At 42.4% G+C, this 24,397-nt stretch overlaps 3 protein-coding genes across 5 annotated transcripts; all 3 read right to left on the reverse strand.

The window, feature by feature from the left end:
• Window positions 1–81: 81 nt before the first annotated feature.
• Window positions 82–4,047, reverse strand: lrrc23 (leucine rich repeat containing 23). The gene is made up of 8 exons (XM_088996297.1): window positions 3,892–4,047; window positions 3,094–3,197; window positions 2,897–3,017; window positions 1,951–2,092; window positions 1,730–1,860; window positions 1,492–1,628; window positions 1,206–1,410; window positions 82–1,085 (listed from the first exon to the last, which is right to left on the reverse strand). Exons 1-8 carry the CDS (start codon window positions 3,964–3,966, stop codon window positions 1,062–1,064), a joined length of 939 nt encoding a protein of 312 aa, XP_088852423.1. The 5' UTR covers window positions 3,967–4,047; the 3' UTR covers window positions 82–1,061.
• Window positions 4,048–4,475: 428 nt separating this feature from the next.
• rbm10 (RNA binding motif protein 10) lies at window positions 4,476–20,522 on the reverse strand. Of its 3 annotated transcripts, none has more exons than XM_088996308.1 (23): window positions 20,400–20,522; window positions 18,797–18,864; window positions 18,209–18,710; window positions 17,968–18,138; window positions 17,553–17,622; window positions 15,889–15,962; window positions 10,778–10,864; window positions 10,626–10,686; window positions 10,390–10,548; window positions 10,098–10,258; window positions 9,884–9,981; window positions 9,540–9,627; window positions 9,221–9,431; window positions 9,045–9,124; window positions 8,890–8,971; window positions 8,723–8,814; window positions 8,443–8,619; window positions 8,175–8,318; window positions 7,981–8,034; window positions 7,712–7,906; window positions 5,755–5,799; window positions 5,598–5,653; window positions 4,476–5,347 (listed from the first exon to the last, which is right to left on the reverse strand). In XM_088996308.1, the coding sequence occupies exons 2-23, from the start codon at window positions 18,811–18,813 to the stop codon at window positions 5,257–5,259; spliced, it is 2,715 nt and encodes a 904-aa protein (XP_088852434.1). In that variant the 5' UTR covers window positions 18,814–18,864; window positions 20,400–20,522; the 3' UTR covers window positions 4,476–5,256. The 3 variants fall into 3 exon arrangements, with proteins under 3 accessions (XP_088852434.1, XP_088852442.1, XP_088852451.1); XM_088996316.1 differs by having other exon boundaries at window positions 20,396–20,513; XM_088996325.1 differs by lacking the exon at window positions 20,400–20,522 and having other exon boundaries at window positions 18,209–18,324; window positions 18,423–18,710; window positions 18,797–18,862.
• Window positions 20,523–21,047: 525 nt separating this feature from the next.
• Window positions 21,048–24,367, reverse strand: LOC148903097 (rho-related GTP-binding protein RhoA-C-like). The gene is made up of 5 exons (XM_088996362.1): window positions 24,275–24,367; window positions 23,352–23,507; window positions 22,914–23,034; window positions 22,697–22,827; window positions 21,048–22,605 (listed from the first exon to the last, which is right to left on the reverse strand). The coding sequence occupies exons 1-5, from the start codon at window positions 24,347–24,349 to the stop codon at window positions 22,432–22,434; spliced, it is 657 nt and encodes a 218-aa protein (XP_088852488.1). The 5' UTR covers window positions 24,350–24,367; the 3' UTR covers window positions 21,048–22,431.
• Window positions 24,368–24,397: the final 30 nt, after the last annotated feature.

Here is a 24,397-nt window from a genome sequence, read left to right on the forward strand (position 1 = left end):
AACGCTGTCACACAAAAAAAGCGGAAATAAACTATGATCCCCGAAGACAGGAAAGAAAAAGTGCTAAATACTGATTCAACTTTTCCCAAAAAGTCGAGTCTGTAATGTATTTACGTGTAATTGAAAGTAGGAATTGTGGTAAGAAAAAGACAATTAGCCCATTTTCGCCTAGCAAAAGTCAATTTATCCTTTTCAAAATTTAGGCAGTAAAAACAATGTCTGAGAAAATGTTCAAATAGAGACATCTATTTCACTGTAACTAAATATTTGTCCTTATTTTTAAAATAATTTTACCACAGGAAATTATTCCACAAATGAAACATAAGTGTCCAATCACAATTGTTACCCGATAAAATTGTGAAACTGCTGTTTTTACAACTTTCAAAAAAAAAATTTGAGGTAGGGTTCACATTGCTGTGGATCACCAACCCACGGAACTATTTTGCTAAGTACTGATTGGTGTGAAAGATTACCAGTTGTACACACACTTCTGAAATCACAGATTTACTCAAAGCACCTTGAAATATAAACTATGATATTCATCTAGAACTAGGTGAAGACACTTACTGTGTTCATAATTTTTCACAATGAGAAACAATGGTTTTACGAGGTAGGAAACAAATCAATGTGCACCTCTTTAAAACATCACACACGGGGAATCCCAATGTCCCTTCACTGGTGAATGAATTTTAAAAAAGGTGGGCAGGTGCCTCGTGTTGTCCTTGGAGGTTTTTTGCCTTCCGGCACTATGTTGGGAATGCCTTGCACAGACTCCCACCACATTAAAAGCACAGTTGCTTAATTGTCAGCAGGGTAATGGTCGCAAAATCTCTTGGTCATCATGAGAGAAAAATAACTAAGTGACTGCGAATATGAAACCCTGTCAAGTATGATTTTAAGCATTTGCGATTCTTGGAGTAGATGCAATTAAGTAAAATCAAAAAGAATACAGAGTATGACACAACATTGTGTGCAAGCTATGACCAGTTTTGGGTTTCTACAGAGACATCCATCTCGAACCAGTCTTTTCCAGGAAGTGGAGCAACTATTGCCAGTTTGATTTAGGCTGTTTCCTCATTGAGTTCCTGAAATGACAAATGGCATACCATTAGAAGAAGCAATGAAGAACAAACATTCCATGAAGTAAAGTGGAAAGCACAGTGTTTTTTTTTTTTGTTTGTTTGTTTTTTGTTTTTTTAATTCACCTGAATGGTCTTCCACACCTCAGCCCTCTCTTCCAGAGAAACTGGCTCTTTATCAAGGCGCTCCAGTTTTGGAATGAGAGTCAGGACATATGGCCTGTAATCTGTGGTCCCATCCAGTGGATTCTCAGAGAGGACCACGACTCGCAGGGTTTTGGACACATGGCCAAGAGTCCGCAGACAGGTCTCGTCGAGGAAGTCATTGCTTCTGAAGGGGAAGAGAAGAGATACAGGAATGGAATGTTGTAACTTTTGATTTTTCTGAGTGTGGCGTCACTGTACAGCCTACCGGATATTGAGGTACTGGAGACATTTCATGTTGGCACTGAGTCCGTCCAGATTAGCGAGTTTATTGTCACGGAGGTGGAGTGTGGTAAGACTTTCTAACTTCTCCATGCCCTCAAGACTTGTAATAAGATTTTGGGCCTCAAATACGGAGAAAGAACACAAATGCAAAATGCAGAGGCGTAAGTATTTTAATTGAGCATTTTATAACTTATTTTATTTTATTGTATTTATTTTTTTACCAAATATAATCGCTGCAAATTAGGAAGGTTAATGCCATTAGTTGTAGTCAAACAGTTTCCTCTCAGTTCCAATGTAGCCAGTTTGGAAAAAAGGCAACTTTCAAGACCATTCAATCTCTGTATACGGTTCCCTATAAGCAAAGTAAAGGACACACACAGCCCGGAGACAAACATACAGTCATGGTTTATGAGACTTATTCAGACGAATTCATCAGCCCAACCTGAAAGATTGAGACTCTCCAAAGCTGGTCCAACAAGACCTTCCACCTCAGTGAGCCGGTTTGCTGCCATACTAAGCCACTGAAGGTAGGCCAGCTGAGAAAAGGTTTGTCCTTGGAAGCATGTAACATAATTCTTGTCAATCTAAGAAACAGTCCAGTTCAAACTTCAGTTAGAGTAGTGGTTCACAAACTACTTACGAGATAACCTCAACAAATGCTTTCTCTCAAAGTACCACCATAATGACCCATATTAAAACACAGTTACATATTAGTACTAAACAATATATCAATGTTAAAACTTAAGACAGTGTAATATTACGGATTTCTCTTCTTTTCCTTTCAGGGGTCGCCACAGCGACGGACAATTTAATAATAATAATAATAATAATAATAATAATAATAATAAATTTCATTTAGAAGCGCCTTTCAAAACGCTCAAAGACACTTTACAATCACAGTATACGTTTTTCTGTGGGTGAGTAGCGGCATCCAGACGCGCCAGCGTTCACTCAACAATTTGGAAAATAACTCTTAAAGTGAGTCTTCACATATGTGAAAACCTGCCCCACCCATACATTGTAGAAAGCACAGCCACCTTATGTAGCAAATATGCAGTTGCATATATATGTATGCTTTTGTACATATTGTATATTTTTGCACTGTATACAGTTGTTTTTCTGAAACATTTTTGTGCAGTTGTACACTTCCCTTCTGAAAAAAGTGTGTATGTAATACTTTGTTTTTTTTCTTTTTGAACCCCCCACCCCCAACCCCTTTCAAATTTGCTGCTTTAGATTGCAAATTTCCCCATTGTAGGACTATGAAAGGCTTTCTTATTCTTATTCTTTCATGCACTTATATGGTTGTACTTATAACACCCTAAGAATCACAGTGCGGAAATGGATGACTAAGTCATGTATTTTTCTTGATTAAAAAAAGACCTTGCCTTGAGCCAAAGAAGCTGAGTAAGGGATGCCAGTGGTGAAAGGTCAGAAATGCGGTTGTTGGACACATCCATGAACCGAAGGTGAATATAATTGCTAATTGCTGCCATGTCACTTAATCTTCTATATTGAGCACAAGCATAGAAGTGAAGGTTTAGGATTGAACACATTTACTAGATTGATATTTTTGCCCTCTTACTTGTCCTTTAGGACGACTTTAATGAATGCGTGTCTCAATCCATTTCCTGTTCGGCACAGCAAAGACAGACCTGGAATTATAATATCTTGATCCAAGGGCCGAACCTGTTCACAAAACAAAGGACATGGATGCACGGGGAGGTGGAGCACACTTGAACAATTATGGAATTATTCACATGTGGCCCACGTCAACGCCATGCCATTTTGATGAAAAATAAATAAATGCCGGTAGCTGAAAAAACATGATCAAAAAATAATCAGATTCAAAATCTTCTCTTCCAGGACTGTGTGAAACACACAAGAAATTCGTCCCAGGTACTATTATCTAAGAGTAAATACGCATACAATTTGGAATTTCTGCTCATTGATATTTGTGCATGCGAGGATTGAGCCACTCAAGTATGTATGCGTGTGTATGTGTAGATGGAAAATATCTTAGATGCATTTTCACTGGGTATTCTACTGTCCTATAATAAAGTTCGATTAGGCCAGATAGTGCAGTCTGTGGCGGAACGAATATACACGTTTTGGATTTTTTTTAAATTATTTTATGGAGGCTGGGGTATGAAATTAAAGCTGGCAAAACCGGAAGCTATTGCGTACTAAAACGGAACGTGCGCGCATACAGAACCCAGCAATCTATGGTCTTCTCCAAAAACGATTTACTTAAAAAACACATTGAATACGTATCAGTGAAGGCACAAATAAAACAGCATTTTTACCCTACTTGTGATCAGATGGTGATTGTGGGTGATTACGTCTTCGATTTTCCAGCAGTTGCTCGAAATATAATCGTTACCTCGATTGTTTCTTCGTCCTCGTCTTGATTTTCTTCACCGTCTTCCACATCTGACGACACAGATTCCTCGTCCATTTGGGTCAGTCATCTGCAATTCGGTTGCCACTCAAGTTCACTCTTGATGGATGACTGGCCCGTTTTCAAGTCGGGGCTGCAATGTTGTCCGTTGCCATGGAGACATACACCGCCACAAGAGTCGTGTAAAGTGAGCATGGGCATCTTTTCCACTTCACAGGAAACAACAAGGTCGGACTTCAACTTTAGTGTCTGTGATGTTGAACGGCAATGTGAATTTTAACAAAAAAACGTGGATTAGCTGCACTAATGGTCTCGCCCCACCTCTCCCTCCCCCTCTCAAATACTATATACATCTACAAACATACACACCAAGTATTTATTTTAACCAGTAATGTATATGTTGCAAAATATATTTATATCACCCCTATTTTACATACCATATCATTCCAAAGTGTCAACATTTCAGGTATTACAACCACACAACATCACACATTATTTTAACACTCACAGAGACCAAAACACTAAAAAGAAAACTTTCTTGAGAAACAACTCAATACAAATTTGGATTCATACCAGAAAAATAACATTTCATCCTTAACTTTCTTTTTTATTGGTAAAAATAATGTACATGCAATTAGTATTGTACACAGTACTATTAACAGTCATTCACTGAATGACAAGGAATAAATCATTAAACAGGAAGCCCAGTCAACTTTTTTTTAATCGCCAATTTGTTCTCTGTAACCACACAAGACCGAACGAGCGTTCTGATTAATATTGCATTTGAACAATATGTATTAAGTGGCAAAATACACAAATTTTTATTCTTCTCAGTGGGAGGCCATTTTGGCATTTGCTTTAAACAAAAATCATCACAGCACCCAGGGGCTAACTGGAACTGTGAAAGTCACATTATGAAACCCGGACAGCAGTTAAGTCAGGACAGTATTTGTGGCTTAATTCACATTATAGAAACACAACATTAATCAGAATATAAGTGGGGGTGCATAGAACATGTTAGTGTTGATAAATGTTCTGGCTTGACTTTCCCTTTAAATAAAGCAAAAAAAATGTGCATAGACTGTCATTAGAAAATGTCATTCACTGCGGTAAGAGCAAGCTTGTCAAACAGGCAGGACTTGGCATCGACAGGACGGAGGCGTGGGGTGATATTCTGATCCAATTAATGTTATGTCATTCTCTGCTGGACCAATTAAGAAATGCAAAAGTGAAGTTAGCCAAATATCTTGTTGAGAACATGTTATGGACAGGTGAAAGTTTCAGTAAAGGGTACAGTATTTGTCCATTTTGTGTCTGGGACAAAAATCGACATTGCAGGATCACCGCTCATTGCATTTGGATATTGTGCAACAAAAGTCCCTTTTTCACACCTCCTTGGAGCATTCGGGCACCAAGGCTTGAGCCTGTGATCCCATCACTAAAGAGAGGGGCAGAGTCAAAAGACAGGCAGAAAGGTAACTGAGTGATTAAATAAGCTGCATAAAATGTATTGAAGTGATTAAAATTCCACACTTTAGAATACTGCACTTGAACAAAAGGGAGAAAGCTGCAAAGTACCGGTAGTAAAAAGCAATACTCAAAAAGCAGTATCATATTGATAAGCTGAATTAAAAATATGAAAACTGACACATCCCAAAATGATTGGGGGGAAAAAAACATTGTCTTACATGGCACTTAACTTGCTCTTCTTTGAATCGGGAGGTTGGAGTCCATCTGTTCGCTTCTGTTAAAAAATGCAATCAATGCATCAATACAATCTGAGGAAAACAATGAGATGACATATTGCCACATGTAAGATACTGGTGGTGTTACTGTTGGACTCACAGTTTTTCTGGCAACTTCTTGCATTTTTCTTAGCTCCAGATTTTGCTATAGAAAAAAAAAAAACTACAGTGAGACCTCAACTTACAAACACCTTATCTTACAAACTTTTCGTCTTAAGAACGTCAAATTTATGAAAATTAAACCTTATAATAAGCACTATTTTCATAATACACACCCACCACGGCTGGCGGAGTGACCTTCGGCGGAAGCACATGACCGAACAGCGCTCCAGCCGGCGCTATTTTGCACACCCCCTCTCATTGAATGCACACGTCGATCGCCTACTTGGAGCTTTTTGCTGATAATTTTGCTATGACGGACCGAAAGAAAACCACCACAGGCTCGTGTTTAGCCCAAGAAGACACAAAATAAGATCACCGTCGCTGAGAAGGAGGAGATAATTGAAAAACACGAACGAGGTGTGCGTTTGTGTGATTTAGTGGCCGAGCACGGCTATGCTAAGTCAACCATTGCTACCATTCTCCGGAACAGAGAAGCCATCAAAGGTGCGTCTGTTGCAAAAGGTGTTTCCGTGCTTTCAAAGCGACGGTCTCGGGCAATCGAAGAAGTTGATAAACTTCGGTTAATTTGGATTCACGAAAAGCAGCTATCCGGCGACAGCGTGAGTAAAGCCATTTTATGCGAGAAAGCACGGCTAATTCACGCCGATATCGCCATGCGCCAACCTGAAAGTTCGGCGCTTATTGAGGATTTTAAAGCCAGTAACGGATGGTTCGAGAACATCTGAGGGTGAGGAGGAGAAGGCAATGTTGGCAAAGTGGAATGATGTGCAGGCTTTTACCGAACAGTTCCATCCAGAAAAGACTGGCTATGGCAATCATCAACATGATGAACGATAACGTGATGCCTCAGCTTTGTAAGACCTTACAAGTCAGAAAGCAACAGGTGTCAATTAAGAGGTTTTTAATCAGCAAAAAATGATGAGGAGTCTCCAAAGAAAAAAGAAGAGAAGCCACACCAGAGGTTAAGTTACCAACAGTCCTTATGGAAGGTGACTGTCCTTCCATAAGCCATCAACGACCATCAAAAAGGTAAATAAAACTTTAGTTTACAGCACAGTTTATGTAATGTGTAATGTGGGTAATGTAATGTGCCTCTCTTTGTGACTTTATGATACAATGCAGTGTCTTTCTTTCATTACAACACAATAGCACATTTATTATACATAGAATAAGGTATGTGGTGTGTAGTTGTAAGGCTTATTTAGTTAAAAACTATATTTCATGGAAACCCGGGAACAGATTATTCCCATTTTAATGGTTTCCTATGGGATTTTTTTTGTTTGAGATACACACTTTTCGCCTTACACACTCTGTCTGGGAACCAATTAAGTTCGTAAATTGAGGTCTCACTGTATATGATTACAATGATACAATTCTAAACACATTTAATCTTTTTCTAAGAGCTAATTATATGCAGTGATGCCTTGAGAGAGAAGTTGAATTCATATCACGGCCAAGGTGGACAAACATTGTCTGGAGTACGGTGAAACTGCTCTACAATGAAACCTACATGTGCAAAAATACCCCATAGTGTGAAAAAAATGCATAAAAGACATTAACTTTTTGTAATTTGCCCAAAAATGAAAAGCCCCTGTTGAGTATACCAAATACTTTTTTTCTCCCAGCATTGCTTTGCAATGAGGTTCACTATGATGAAAACAAGCCTTCTGTAAAAGACAAATCCAATCTCAGCCTCCAGTGATTCATACTGGTTAGCTTGGAAAAGGCAACAGCAACCAATACACTGCATTACAAATACGTAACAGCACAGGAAGTATTATTGGTAGTTTCAGACGCAGCACAAATGTTGTATTGCCAACACTGAGATAAAATTTCCCATTGTGAAAAGTCCCCTGTTTTGAAAAAAACATCTTGCTGCAAACATGATTTCGTTGTAGGGGAGTTTCACTGTAGGGCAATGGCAAAAAACACACCTTGTGTAGCTCAGAGAGCTGCTGGTGCCTAATGAGGGCCTCTTTACTGGGAAATTGCCTTCTACACAGAAGACAGGCTAGTTTATCCCAGTCAGTCATCCTCCCTTCCTTCTCATCTTTCTCGCCTCCTTCGTCTTCGCTGTCGCTTTCCCCACTGTAGGCTGGGACAAGACCTAAATGCTGAGGAGGTGGTGACTATATGGGAAATAATAACCACACTGAGGAATCTGCTACAAGTTGAAATTCTAAAAGAGAAATGTCACGCATACTTCTGTTTGTCTGAGTTGGTCCAGAAAAATTTGAGGCCGTTCTGAAAGCGCCCCCTGGAGGAAAGAGGAAAACATTCAACGAGATCTGCAACTCTCATGAACCCCCCTTTTTTAAACCTACCAAGTATTTTCTACAATAGCTCTACTCAGGGATAATAATTCTTTTTAAAGAGTCATGTGCCAACATTCAACACCTTTTTCTCCAGAACAGCATAACCTGCATCCGCGCTGGCAGATTCTCTGCGATCTGAGGAACCGGCAGGAGTGGAAGAAGCAGAGCGCATGTTTTCCTTGTGTCGGTTGAGAGTCTTGGCCCAGCGCTCCATATCTTTGGCAATCTATTAACACAGGCACAACGTGAGAAATACATTTAGTGGCATGCAGTTAAGCTTTTCCTTCTAAAACACGGGTGACAATCATGTACATTACCAAACCATTCACAAAACTGAAAAAGTCATGTACCTGTTGAGCAGTTTTACTCTTGGGCTTATCTTTTTTCTCCTTGCTGCCAACTAACATTGAATCTGCGGGTGCTGCATGATCAACTTCTGTGTTTGGCTGTCCAGAAGCTGCAGGAATGTATGTGTGCTTGTCGCCCTCCCAGTACATGAACTGCTGTGTATGAGGGTTGTAATAGTACTATAAAAAGAATAATAAAATGTAAAAAGTGGGTTGCAAAATTACTAAACTTGACTTACTGAATATCCAGGGCATGTATTTGTTCATTTGACATAGTGTTTACCTGGGAGTTTGGATCATAATAGAGTCCTGTCAGGGGGTCATAATAATAGCCTGAGCTTTCATCATATTGGTATGTGGTTACATCTGGCACAGCTAAAGTATTAAATAAAGAGAAAAGAAAAACATCAATGAATAAAACAAAAACAATGTCGATTCAGTTGCACATACGATATTCCTGGAGCTCATGTCCAGTGCCGGGTGTTGCAGGTTGGGTGGAAGCAGCTGGCTGTGGTTTTCCAACTATCTCGACCTTCACGGACAACACACATAACAGGGTGTAATGCGATGTGGTGCATGGCAGTGGAAGATAGGTAAACAGGTACCTGGGTGGCAGAAGTCTGAGTTTGAGGCGGCTGCACGACAACAATTCCGGATGCCAATGCTTCACCTGGAATCACTGAAGCTGCATCATGTCAAACAGGTACACAGAAACACAAATCCATCCCATATCCAGTTATACATCATCCATATATGAAATATCCCAGCATGAGATAGTGACCTGGTGTAGATGCTGCTGAGTAAGACAGCCCCCGTAGGGATGCTCCTGCACTGGGCAAAGAAGCAACTCTGGAGTCTGTCTGGACTTGAAATTGTTGGCCGTCCGGCAAAGCGTAATCACTGCCCTCCTGATTATATGCTACTGCCGCTCCGTGCTGAAACAGCTCACCATATTCTGCACTTGAGCCCCCACCTAAACCATTTATTGCATTCTGAGGATTAAAAACACCAAGCACAAAAATGGGATGACAGTATGAAAAAAGATTAGGCGGCTAGATCTTGTGTGTTCCATTTCTCTGTTAACTTCAGCTACAGGTTACCCGTGTGACAGCCCACTGTGCTGCAGCAATCGCAGTGCTGGCCACCGTAGTAGCACTCACTCGATTGCCTTCCGACAGAAACACGTCACTGACAAGGGAGGAAAAAATGGTTTCACCGTATTTCAGCATGCATCCATGGGTCACAGAAGAAAGATATCAATCTTTGTTTTTTAGGGACCAAATTTATTTGTAGCAGAGCATTTTGTTTTCACCAACACTTGTGACTATGTATTCAGTCGTGCTGTTTTTGTAAGTTAAAATCTCTGGATAAGACAAAACCTCAAATGCCCGCTTCCATTTTCGGACGACAATTTTCAAAGGGTATCATTGAATTCCACACTTACCGCTTGGAGCCTTTGGCAAATTCCACCACAATCACTTTTCCATCAACAGAAAGAGGCTGCTTGAGAGCCTGCAAGATCTGGAGCAGTTGAGATGCCTCCTAATGACAAAGCCCAGGGAACGTGGGTGACCACAGGGCACCACTTGGAATGGATGAAGATCCCATTCCCGCACAATCACAAATTTCTGCTTCCATCCATGATCGACAATGCTTACCACAATGGTGGAGAGCTGCAGAAATGCAAAGCCTCTGTTAAGATTTGTGTGCTTGTCCTTGATGAGGCGAATATTAGAGGGTGACAGGGTGGCAAATGCGGCCAAAGAAGACAAAATGGCTTCCACTGTTGTATGCGGTCCAAGGTTTCTGAGGATCAGAGCTAGTGTTGGGGAGAAAAAGACCGTAATGATATTAATATGAAATCACATCTTCTCTTGGTTCTCGAAATAACTAGCTGGGCAGACACATTGGTTAATAATAATCAATTGTGTTCCACACCATTAAACTTACTGTCATTTGCAACATCTGCTTGCTGTGTCACTTGACCTGAGTGGATGGCAGACACGGAGGAATGAAAGGGTGCTGGGAGGGGAAGTAAGCCTTGGGCTCCCTCCTTTTGAAGACCAACAGGTGAATCTTTGTGCATCTGGGGCAACTTCAGTTCAGCTTCTGAAAAGAAGAGTGTTCCATTTAACTTGTGTTGCAATATTTTCTATTGGAGACAATCAAGAGTGCTTCATTGCTACCTGATTTGGGTGCACTGCATTTGAAGCACCTTTCCCTCCTCTTAAAGTTTTGCACTCCACACTGTAGAGATTTTTTACAAGCCTTTTTGTTAAAAGAACAAAAAAAATCCAGAGCCACCACTGCCATTCATGCCAATGTATCAAAACGCAACCTTGTTGCAAAGCCAGTCCTCATTGGCTCGTGGTTTGGGGTTGCTGTAGTGCATCGACACTCGTTGTCCAAGAATCAACAGCATGCCCTGAAAGAAGTCGAGAGAGGGAAGGGGAACAGTGGATGATTATGAGCAAGAATTAGGCCAGACACATTAGAGTGAGGCCTCATCTCAGAGAACGAATGAGGAAGACCAGAGAAGGAGAGATGGAGACAAAGAAACCTGACCGAAAGACAGAGAACAATAGAAAATGGTGAACTTCAACTTTCGGAAAGATTGTTTGATTCTGACAGTGTGTGTATTTTACTCCACTATTCACCTGATCCAGAGGAAGTCGCATTTTGTTTTGTACTAGTCAGTTGTAAAGATCAGAATAACAGCAGTGTTCACAAAGCCAGTAAATCTCAAAATATTCAGAACAACTTTTCCATACATGAGCTGCATAAAAAAACAAATTTTATATTCCAATTAAAACAAGTTTCTTGTCATTTTCTTTATAAACTTAAACATTTACCTGTACTGTACTCTATTAACTAGAAAAAATATCATGTAAAAGAGTCAATGGCAAATAATTTTGTGGACATATGGAAGAAGAAACTATGAGTGATCTTTTGGCAATTTGTCATATGATACGCTGAAGACAGTGAAGCCTGCTATAAGGGCTGCTTCTCATTCTTTGATGTCTCAATGGTGTAGATCAATTTCAAAACATCAGAATAATTTGTGCTATTGTTTAGTGTTGTCGAGGAAATGCCCTTGAAAAAGAGCACAAAACCTGGTTCCACATCAACAACATTCATGTTTTGCAGTGGCCCAACCCAATCACTGGCCTTGAATCTAATCGCACACTTGTATGAGGACAGTGAGGTGGTCGGGGGGCCTTAAACATTCGTTAATCTTACTGACTGCTATACCCTCACTAGGGTCGCGGGAGATGCTGGAGCCTATCCCAGTCGTCATCAAGCACTAGGCGGGAGACATCCTGAACTGGTTGCCAGCCAATCACAGGAGTTCTTAAACAGCAATTTCTTATTCAATGAGCCACAAGAATGCACAGCCTATCGGTATTATTCCAGATAATACAGTAAACATGAGTGTCAACATAAAGGAATACCCAGACTGATATTCCGTTTTCTTATTTTTTTTCGAATTGCACACATTTAGCACACGTAGCACACATTTCTACATCGGACTTCTCCGCTCAACTTCCAAGACCGTGGGTGAGTGTTGTGCCCTTGTGTTTGTGGAAACATGGCTGAACGACAGCATACCGGACAGTGCCATCCAGCTAGCCCAGCTAACTAGCTTCCGGGCAGACAGAGTGCTCGTCGAGGGGGGGGAAGACTCGCGGCGGGGGACTCTGTGTTTACATCAGTGATGCCTGGTGCCGCAACGCTGTGGTGGTATGCAAACACTGCTCACCATTGATGGAGCTTATGGTCATGGTATGGCTGGTAGCAGATTACATTCCCCCGAGCTCAATTAACAACAGGAGCGCGGCATTGAATGAACTCTACCAGCACATCAGCGAGCAACAGACAGCCCACCCAGATGCCTTCCTTATCCTGGCTGGCGATTTCAACCATGCCAACCCAAAAAGCGTGTTTCCACAACTCCATGGACACATTAATTTTCCAACTAGAGGTGACAACATTCTGGACAATGTTTTCACCACACACAAAGGAGCCTACAAAGCATAACCCGTCCCCCACCTAGGAGCTTCGGACCACTCCACTATCATGTTAATGCCCACATACAGGCCACTTGTCAAAGTCGTCAAACCAGTCAAGAAGCAGATAAGGGTGTGGCCTGATGGGTCGTCAGAGGCACTCAAAGACTGCTTCTCCAACACTGACTGGAACATGTTCAGACAAGCGGCCACGTACAACAACACCACCGACCTCCAAATGTACACAGACTCTGTTACCTCCTACATGAGGAAGTGCATGGATGACGTGACTGTCACCAGATCTGTTACCATCCGGGCCAACTAGAAGCCATGGCTGACAGGTGAAGTCCACAGGCTCCTTAGGGCTAGGAACGCCTACAAAGCTGGCGATGAGCTGGGCCTGAGGACAGCCAGAGCCAACCTGTCACGTGGAATCAGGATGGCCAAGAGACAGCACTCCAGGAGGATCGCCAACCACTTCACAGACAGCAGAGACACCCGAAACCTGTGGTGTGGTATACAGACCATCACAGACAACAAGCCCTCTCCACAGACCTGTGAGAACTCCACCACTCTGCTGAACCAACTGAATGACTTCTTCACCTGCTTCGAGGCAGACAACAGCACTCCATCACAGAATAACCCACCACCTCCCGGCGAACAGGTGCTGACACTGTCCCAGGACAGCGTGAGGCGATCCCTCAGAGGGGCAAACACACGCAAAGCCCCGGGTCCCGACGGCATTCCTGGCCGTGTACTGAGAGACTGCGCGGATGAGCTCACAGATGTCTTCACAGACATCTTCAACACCTCTCTGAGCCAGGCTGATGTGCCCACGCGCCTCAAAGCCACCACCATTATCCCGGTCCCTAAGAAGTCGTCCCCCACCTGCCACAATGACTACCGCCCGGTCGCACTCACTCCAATCCTCATGAAGTGCTTCGAGCGGCTAGTTATGAACCACATCAAGGCTGCCCTCTCCCCCAACCATGACCCTTTCCAGTTTGCATATCGGCCCAACCGCTCGACCGATGATGCCATCTCCACTGCTCTCCACACAGCGCTCATCCACTCTTACGCGAGAATGCTGTTCATCGACTTCAGCTCAGCATTCAACACAATCATCCCCCAACAGCTCACCGACAAACTGAGCAAACTGGGGATCAGCACCTCCCTGTGCAACTGGCTGTTGGACTTCCTGACGGGGAGACCACAGGCAGTCAGAGTTGGAAACAACACCTCCAGCACCATCACGCTGAACACAGGGGCCCCCCAGGGGTGTGTGCTGAGCCCCCTCCTCTTCACTCTGCTCACACATGACTGTTCACCATCATCACCCAGCTCCACCCACTTCATAAAGTTTGCGGATGACACAACTGTGGTGGGCCTCATCAACAACGATGAGGAGACAGCCTACGCTACAGGGACGAGGTCAGCCGCCTTGCCACGTGGTGCAAGGACAACAATATCAGTCTGAATGTGGAGAAGACGAAGGAGATTGTTGTGGACTTTAGGAGAGTGCGCCCCCAGCATGCTCCACTAACCATTGACGGTGCTGCAGTGGAGCAAGTGAGCAGCACCAAGTTCCTGGGAGTGCACATATCCGAAGACCTGTCCTGGAGCTACAACACGTCATCACTGGCCAAGAAATCCCACCAGCGCCTGTACTTCCTCCGCAAACTCAAAAGAGTTGGAGCCCCGACCCCCATCACGACCTCCTTCTACCGCGGTACCATCGAGAGTATCCTGACCAGCTGTATCACCGTGTGGTACAGCGCCTGCCGTAAGACTCTGCAGCGCATCGTGAGGACAGCTGAGAAGATCATCGGTGTCTCTCTCCCCCCCCCTTCAGGACATTTACAACACCCGCCTCACCCGCAGAGCCATCAGGATCGCTGGTGATCCCACCCACCCCTCCCACAGCCTCTTCAGCCTGCTGCCATCGGGTAGGAGACTGCGGAGTCTCCGAGCCAAGACCAGCAGGCTCAAGGACAGTTTCTGCCACCAGGCAGTCCGGAGACTCAACTCCCTCCCAGCCCTACCCACCCTGCCCATTCCCACTGCCACACTCACTGAACTCTGAGTACACGCTACACGCTGTACTATCATCCTGAACCCTATTTTTTGTTCTTTCTAATTTTTTCTGCAAGTCTTTGAGTGGCCCATCAGGCCACACCCTTATCTGCTTCTTGACTGGTTTGACGACTTTGACAAGTGGCCTGTATGCGGGCATTAACATGATAGTGGAGTGGTCCGAAGCTCCAACGTGGGGGAGGGGGTAGGCTTTGTAGGCTCCTTTGTGTGTGGTGAAAACATTGTCCAGAATGTTGTTACCTCTAGTCGGAAAGTTAATGTGTCCATGGAGTTGTGGAAAAATGCTTTTCGGGTTGGCATGGTTGAAATCGCCAGCCAGGATAAGGAAAGCATCTGGGTGGGCTGTCTGTTGCTCGCTGATGTGCTGGTAGAGTTCATTCAATGCCGCGCTCCTGTTGTTAATTGAGCTCGGGGGAATGTAATCTGCTACCAGCAGTATGGCACTAAATTCCCTCGGCAGGTAGAATGGCCGACATTTTATGCCCATAAGCTCCATCAGTGGTGAACAGTGTTTGCATACCACAACAGCGTTGCGGCACCAGGCATCACTGATGTAAACACAGAGTCCCCCGCCGCGAGTCTTCCCCCCCCTCGACGAGCGCTCTGTCTGCCCGGAAGCTAGTTAGCTGGGGTAGCTGGATGGCACCGTCCGGTATGCTGTCGGTCAGCCATGTTTCCACAAACACAAGGGCACAACACTCACCCACGGTCTTGGAAGTTGAGCGGAGAAGTCTGATGTAGTCCATTTTATTGTCCAGTGAGCACACGTTAGCCAGCGTGATGGTAGGAATGGACGGCCGGTGGGGGCTAGCCGTGAGCCTAATGCGGATACCTCCACGCTTTCCCCTCTTCTGTTTCCTCATACAGTTAGCCAACTATTAGTGTCTTGCATGCTGGGTCCGAGAGGACATTAATTTCATCTGTGCTGTATGTCATGCATATTAGCATATTTGACAATAAAGCTGACTTTGACTTTTTCCCTTTATGTTACGATTCATCATAAAATGTTTAGTTTTTACCAAAAAACATGCATATGGGAAAAAAAGCTGTTTATAGGATTTGACTTTTACTGACTGCCGTTATTCTAAACACAACATCACAAACCCATAAACCAAAGATTTTTTTTGGGGGGTGGACCAAGTAATGTTTGGAAAGTTTACCCCAGAACAGCTCAGACATGGTTTCCCCATGTATGAATCCGCCATAAGACGTACCTACCTGTCACACAAAACGATTCTTCGTGCACCAATGACATGGTATAATCTAATGTGAATCTGGCGTGATGTGACAGTACATTTGTCTTGCCCATTGCTTATATGTGCGTGTCATGTGTGTATGGGAGAGTGACCTGGTTGGTCTCCATCCAGCGGGTGGCCTCCTGTATGAGATTAAACTCGACGAAGGCGAATCCTCGGCTCTGACCTGGACACCGCCCAGCGCCATGGTTACCGAATAACAACAACAACATAACGCAGTGAGGGGTTAGAGCTTTGGGTAGAGAGGAGAGAGAGACCCTGTAGCAGCACTAAGAAAAGTAAAAAACCGCTCTCCCTTGGAATGAAGAGGCTTGACAGTCAAATGGAGAGCCAACTGTTAATATTCTCTGCAATGTGAAGAGGACACTGGGTCCAGTATCTCTATGGGGACACGAAAAGTGTGTGACCACTCCTCAATTTAATTCTGACCCACGTGCCAACATAGGTGACACACACAAATCGGCAAGTTTCAGAGTGCAGAAACTCGGGGGATGGCGGTGGGGACTCTTGCTGGATGGTGTGCTGTGGTTATGGTATTGTCACATTCCTGTATTAGTCCAATATTCAAATAAAGAAAATGTGGTTTATCTTAACAAAAATCAAACATGGCAAAATGGAACAAATCCATCTTCACAGTCATTTGCATAATATCAACTGTGAATGTAAATAACTTTGTCCCTTTATTGTCAATTTTTGTTTGTAATTTCAGATGTTCAAAAATGCCTGTAAAGAAAAAAAAATGTTTGCCGAGAATGATGTTGAAGAGACAGGATCAGCCGGTTTGCTTCAAAAGAGTACAAGTTCCTGACTCCATCCAGACATCACTGCACCACCATCACCAACTTTAACTCATGTTTACAAGAGCAATTATTATTGCTTAAATTTGCCAGTGTGGTGTATTCCGGCAGTGTGGAGCAGAGTCAATAAAATAATATTTTTTTAACGGTCGGCTTCACTGATCGCACTGTGGTGAAGAGGTATACGGTCACAATAGTTGCAGAACCCTAACACAGTGACATGGTTCAACAGCTAACTTTTGTCAAGTAGTACTGGAGGTTCATTAGCATTTTTGACGTTCATCCTCACACAGAGATGGCACGATGAATGGCACGAGTTTTTATTATATACATATTTCTTTATTGACCTCTTTTGGAATTTTATTAAGTTGCAAATGTTACCTAATTATGTGTCTTGCGAATGTACTGTATGCTTTAAAAAAATCAGTATTGTGGGCTATGCTTGGATTTCCTGCTTTGAAAGTCGGAAATACAAGGATATATTTGATGCTCAATGTTATAATTTAAAAAATGGTTGAGAAAGTGTCTTGATAATAAAATGAAATGGCTAGCAAATGATCCTCATGGTACAAAGTGGGATCATTACACTGGTCAACAGAAGTTTTTAATCAGATGTCTTTGTTCATACTTTTTTTCTAGCACATCTGATTTTGTTCAATATTTTCATTACTTTTTAAATGAGACCTATAAAACATAGCACAATGCAAATTTGTTGCTGAACCTAACCCTTAATTCATATGTATCATGTTAGATATTATTGTTGTTGTTGTTATTATTATTATTGTTGTTAATTCGGACAACCTGTCGTGCCAGAGAATCAGAGCATAAAATTAGTTTTTAAAAAGTTTACTTTGATCAGTACCGGTAAAAAGATGTTGTCCAGGGCTATTCAAATAAACAAGCAAACAAACAAACAAACAAATAAATAAATAAATAAATAAATAAATAAATATTCTCACCTGAGGATTTGTTCCTCATGAGTCGAACCTCTTTTGGCTGGATCTGCTGCTCTTGAAGTGTTGCCCAGATCTGTTGACGCATTCAAGAAGTCACCATGGAGGGAAACAAAATGAAACCAGGAAGGAAGGAGCGGAAGGAAGGAAATAAGGAAAAAAACAAGGAAGGAAGGAATCAAGGAAGGAAACAAGGAAGGAAACAATCAAGGAAGGAAGGAAGGAAGGAAGGAAGGAAGGAAACAAAGACGGAAACAAGGTAGGAAACAAGGAAACAAGGAAGGAAGCAAGGAAGGAAGACAAACAGAGGAAACAGGAAACAGGCAGGCGCACACACACACACACACACACACACACTCATAAACAGGTATGCGCGCGCACGCACACACACACATGTACACGCGTATGCACACGCACGCACCTCATTGCCAGAGGCGTTGGGTGGCAGCATTCGAAGCATTACAATGTTGCTGGGCCTCTGGTTGGAGTCCAGATCAGTACGGTAATCATGGTCCTTCAGCTCCAATTCCTCATGAAACAGGTCTGCCTCAAAACTACTACGCCCTTGCTCCTCTGGCTCAGCTGGAAACATCTAGATTATCCATGACAAATGAGCAAATGACAGTGGGCAGATAGAAAGTTACTATTAAATTTCACCTTACACGTTTCATTCCCACTCGGTGAGAGAATCTGCCCTCCTCTTGGTGCCTGGTGAAGATGTGCTCCATTTGCTCAGAAGAGGCACCACCTTGGTGACCCCAGTTTCCTTCACCACTGCCTAAATGGAGGGTCAAGGTCTCGGAAACATTTCTGCCAGGTTTCCTCTTTCCCCTTCCCTCTAATCCAGTCCGTAGCCGTTCAAAATCTCTCTTGTACCTCGCCTCATCAAATCCATCAGTTGAGGACGAAGAGCAAGAAGGCCACAGGACCCCTGTGGCCTCATGATCACCATCTTCACTCTGATGAGACCCTTGGCGATCTTGAGGGTGACCTGGCAAGACTTTAGAGGGGCACAGAGATGATTCGTCCTTCCTTCCTTTATGGACATCACATTCTGCTTTTATAGCCTCAACATCTTGGCCAATACCACGGTAGTCCATGTCCTGAAAGTTGCGGTCATGATGGGTGCTTCCATATCGACCCATGCGATCACCTCGCCCACCCCTGTTGAATACAGATGACACTTTGGAAGACTTGGTTGGAAGCTACCTTCAATCACTAGCAAAAATGCAGGTGAAAGGATGACTTACCTCAGCTCAGTCTCCATCCTGTACACACTTAGGCGAGTCTCTTGTCTTTGTTCACCAGCATGAATAATCTGAAGGTGTGACAACAATTGACTTGTTTTGAATGTGAGGCAAGCCTTGAATTTGTCAACATTGCAGTAAGACAGCAAGCAGGGAATGGGTTTGTGTTTCATCAAATTAAATGTTTGCAAAAAAATAATTTCAAGAACAATTGACAACATTTTTGTAAATATCTCCACTGTGAGACAAATAAAGGTTCATTGAATCTAATATATTTTTTGCATGTTTCCTGACATGTTGGATGACTCATAATTATTTTAGAATAGTGCTTCACTTTCCAATAAATGGATGGAAATGAAGAAAGAAAAAAATATAATTCATTGATTAATTGGCAATAACAACCATTAAAGAAGCCATTAGTGCACATTGTACACAGTAGGCATTAGTAGGTGTATTTGCTGCGTACTACGAATCACCAATCTTCAGTCAATCATGGCAGCAGATTTCGGTTTGTTATTCACTTTACCAGAATAAGACAATCCTGATAACGTAGAAAACATGTCCCAGTTGTAAACACAATTCACAATTTTTTTTAAGAGGAAAAAATGTCTTGCAATACTCTGACAGTTCCCAAATTTACAGGTGAATAGGCCATTTTTCAAATCCATAAGCACATTTTTAGTCCATATGTTTTATGCTTCTGAACATTTCATGTAAATTGTTCATCCCAAAACACAATGTCTGAGCCCCTTGATGTTACTCAAAGCCGTCATGTTGGCTGGTATTTTACTTTGCTTCAAATGCTCATTTCGTGAGTTGTCAAACAAATTTCCCTTAACTGTGCTATTTTAATTGTTAATCCAGTACTTTGTCACTTTTGAGTGCTTGTTATTTCTCAACACTTTGTGTGTTTCCTTACTTTGCATGTATGAGTGCCAGAATGCCCCAATCATCACCAAAAAACCATGGTAAAACTGTACAATGACCATGTTTTTTACATTACGTTTTATTTAACGAACTTTGAGATGATGGCGACGTTTTGAAAATTGCATTAAGACGAAGGAGTTTATTAACAATTTCAGTGACAGCTACGGTGGACAGTTTTTTCATGTTTTCGGCATACCGGGTGCATGAAAGAGTTCATGAATGAAACTCGAATACAGTACAAAAAAAGGTCACCTAAAATCTCGACCCCAACCACGAGTTTTTTATTAATACGTTGGGCAGAAATTGGCGCATTTTAAGTTTCGTTGAGTTGTAATTTTCTTAATATTTGTCACAGAAACATATCTAAGGGAAAGAATTTAACACATCGATAAAGTGTATTCAGGTAACCTCACGTCTAATGTGTTGTCACCGGGTTAGCTGGTACATTTAAGTACAATGACTACAAGGCGAAGGTGCAACCTTGCACCAAAGTGAGGAATGCTTTACACTGACTCATATTAGCGAGGAACCTCTCAAAAATATTCAACAATGACGTATGGCGGTCAGCTTTTAGCCGACAAGCTAACAACTGTGAATCATGCTAGTAAGTTGTTCTCGATGGTGTCACCCCGCACAAACGTGGCAACAGAAAGATGGCATTTTAAAAAGACTTACCGACCTTTCATAAACCCGACGCTCATTAAATTAACACGTCGGCGCCCTCATTAAATGTAATGTTTTGATTTCAAGCAAACGTAAGAAAATGGCCACAGTAAGGCAACATTTCAGTGGGAAGGAACAGCTCTCCACTCTAGCATGTGATTGGACAGCAGCGACACTAAAGTGGACGGTAATTGGACACGAGAGGACAAATATGACGTAACATCCAATCACCAAGAGACAATACAGACTCGTAGTGCATAGGTGAAGGTACGAAATGATGGTGGATGTGTCCAGTATATCAAACTTTCTAATTAAAACAGACCTGCAATTTGGAGTAGATTATACATTTAAGACGGCACGTGTCTTGACAAAATGAGACTGATTTGGGTATCAATTTCCGGTCTAATGCAACTGGGATCTTTTGCAGAAGCTGGAAAGCAAGTGTGATCCAGGTGCTAAATTTGTCACGACCCACTCCTCTAAACTTTACCCAAAAATCCAAAACGTAACTTGCAACACCAATTGTTTGAAAACAGACAGCTCAGTAAAGATCTACTTGGTTGTGGAATATCATGAGATGAGTGGGAAAGACCACCTAACTATTTATATACCAACCGTAAAAACGCCAAATTTCCATTGATTACTTTTAAAGAGAATGCGTGCATCAAACAGAAAACCCAAATACCAGCTTTATTTGAGGAAACAAAATATTCCAAGCAGTCACAGTTCAAAAACAAATGACAAATATCTGATAACCCATCCCTTCCAAAACCTTGCACCCCAAGCTTGACCCCTTCAATGAATTAAATGACACTATGCTTATCGGGTATGAGCTAAACATATAATAGCATGATTAATTGAAAAATAAAAAAAAAAAAAAAAAAAAAAAAAAAAAAAAAAAAAAAAATAAGAGTTAATATTAAAACATCTAAAAAGAAGAGCGACAATCAAGGAATTCTGATAGTCAAAGGTAAACGCATCTTTAAAATGTCCTTACAAGGCCTTGCGAGACATACAGTACATCTTGACATTTATTGTAATAAACTGATGTATTAGAAATAATATTCGATTTATCAACGACGCCACTCATGATTTTAACCACTGATTAAAACAATCATATCGCGCACACACACACACAAAGGTCCTAAAATTCACAAGCTCCTTAACCTGATTGCACCTCTACTTCCAAATGGCCATTTATCACGTAGGGGTTGGAATCTCTCTCTTGAGAGGCTGTTAATTCCTTTAGCGGCTGCAGCCACAAAATATGGCTTCCAAGAGTAACTTTGGCATGGAAATAAGGGGTTTCGGTCAGTGTCACAGAATACCTTTCCATGCACTATATGTCATCGACAAAGAACAACGTACACACTGCATGCAGACCTGCACTGGAGAAAATGAAGCACCATATTTTCCACACACTCAAAACACTACTGTACGGTTATGTTTTAGGAGGGGAGGTGGTGGGCGAGGGGTCTCTCTTATACAATCTGGTAGAAGTATCCCTTGCATAGCGCCCGAATCAGAACATAGGCGAAAAACAACAGAGATAAAACACTATAGTACAAATGAGAAAACAAACCTCATCAAAGTAGTAAACGTTTTCCTCCAAGCTTACACGGGCCTACTGCTGCTCTCAAGGCACTCTGTGGAGGTGACACTATCATTAAAAACACCTGGGCCCGGTCTTATCTCAAAACATTTTGGATATGACTTATTTGACGTGACAGACGTCTCCATTAAGACTTTTTTTGTCTTCATTCCTGTCATGGCACATTTTAACCCTTGAATTAATGTACTGAAGCCCTCCCTCTTCATTGGCCACCTGACCTTGCAAAAGTTCTCATTAGAGCCAAGTTAAATGGTATAGACAGGCCAGGGACTCAAGCTTCAAGGTCTATCAATTTACATTTGATCTGCCTATGTTTGCTGATGTGCGATCAGAAATTGAGTGTCTGAACAAGTTTTTTGGGGGCCCTCCCAACATCAAATTCTCAATGCAAGGTCTGCGTTCGCACTTAAAGGGTGACTTTCCGTTGTTCCACTGCCTATAGCAGAAGGCAGATGAATTTCTTGCCACGTTTCTTGGCCTGCAACGCAGCTCGAGTTGCCATCTCAAAGACTTCCCTTACACCATCTTTGGTTTTGGCAGAGCACTCCTGGTAGCCGCAGGCACTGATGCGATTTGCCATCTCTTTGCCATCGTCACATCTAACTGGCTCCTGTAAAAGATTGTGTAGACAATGTCTGCAATGGCTACTAACCCCCACCGCCCCAAAAATAATAATACCAACAACAGTAATAATCCTTCACCTGCTTCATTTTTGCGAGTTCCCGTCTGGTGTGCTCGTCATTGCGCAGGTCTTTCTTATTACCCACAAGGATAATGGGAACATTTGGGCAGAAATGCTTCACTTCTGGTGTCCACTTTTCTGGAATATTCTCTGTCGGAAAATAAATGACACCAGCAATTTACGTTATCAGATTCTGGTAATAGATCGGGATGAAAGTGTTGAACAAACAGTCGTACCTAAACTGTCTGGACTGTCAACAGAGAAACACATGAGAATTACATCTGTGTCAGGGTAGGAGAGAGGCCTCAGTCGGTCGTAATCTTCTTGCCCAGCTGTGTCCCAAAGTGCTAGTTCTACCTGAAATAAAAATGAAAGAAGATAACATATGAAAACATATGTTGAGTCCGAATTCTTAGGTCAAGCACTCCCATGGTTGAATTTGAAGGCCGTGTGACATAACTTGGTTCACGACCCAGCCTGCAGAGGGTGAAAGAGACAGCCTACGAAATTGGACAGTTTTTGAGAGCTACAGCTAATCCACCTTGAAACTGAGAATGTTCAAATGCTGAAACATAAAACTGTGAGGCAGATATGCTACCTGAATTTTTTTTTCCAAGTCCTCTAAAAATATATATATATATTCATTGCTCAAGATATTGGAGTCATTATCTCACCTGTTTGCCATCCACTTCAATGTCAGCCACATAGTTTTCAAACACTGTGGGGACATAGACCTCTGGGAACTGGTCCTTACTGAAGACAATGAGCAGACAGGTCTTTCCGCATGCTCCATCTCCAACTATGACCAACTTTTTCCTGATAGCAGCCATCTGCAGAAACAATTTTACAACACTTTGAGGTGCAGGTTTTGTTGTTACTTTCAATCATCCTTTAATCACTACTACAGGTACTTCAGTGAAGTATGAGAAAATGTGCACAGCACTGCACTATGCAATGTGACTGGATAGAGCAGAAAAGTGGTTCGTCAAAACTACGTTTTCTTGTTTTTGTTTTGTTGACATGGTAGAATAATGTCACTGCTTGAAAATTGGAAGTCACTTTGCGCAGGTGCGGTGAAGATTTGGTCCAGTGTGACGGAAGCGAAACGTCCTCAAAAACATCTTCCGTATTTGTAATCATGGTATGCGGCCAACCCACGGTGCGATACTCACGGCTACAATCGCGCAAAAGCCAATGTTTTGAAAAAGAGAAGGCCACCATCGTACAACCGAAAGCATTCTGTTTTGTTGCCACTCAACTTCAGACCACTTTTTATTGGCCAGGGTTGCCAATGCGACTTTCGGTTTCACAAGGAAGGTTTCGTCGACAATCCATAGATTCAGAGAAGAGTAGACGTATAATTCAAATTATTTGCGTGCGGCGTTCTTTTCTTTAAGTGTACTCTAGCCTGGGCCTGTTAATCCCGCTAACGTTAGCAACCAGTGAGGCGAATGTTTCGATGGCAGATGTATTATATATTCAGGATTCATCGTATGCAATCTGATATGAAGTAAACATAAAACGGAACCGCATCGTTGTATTTGTCGAGAGAGAGAGACTCGTGTAAAGTTTGAAAGCTGTTGCTGGAAAGAGTTACCGCTTGAAGTTTCCTCGTCCGCCTTTCGTTCTCTTCCTGACCAAATCGATGACTCCGCCCATCATTGAAGCGCATGCGCGTAAAGACATCAGTTTTCACTCGAAGGTTGTACTGTATAAAGTT

Source organism: Hippocampus bargibanti, linkage group LG01, assembly GCF_051943395.1.
Source record: "Hippocampus bargibanti isolate YZ-2025 linkage group LG01, ASM5194339v1, whole genome shotgun sequence".
Classification (NCBI taxonomy): domain Eukaryota; kingdom Metazoa; phylum Chordata; class Actinopteri; order Syngnathiformes; family Syngnathidae; genus Hippocampus; species Hippocampus bargibanti.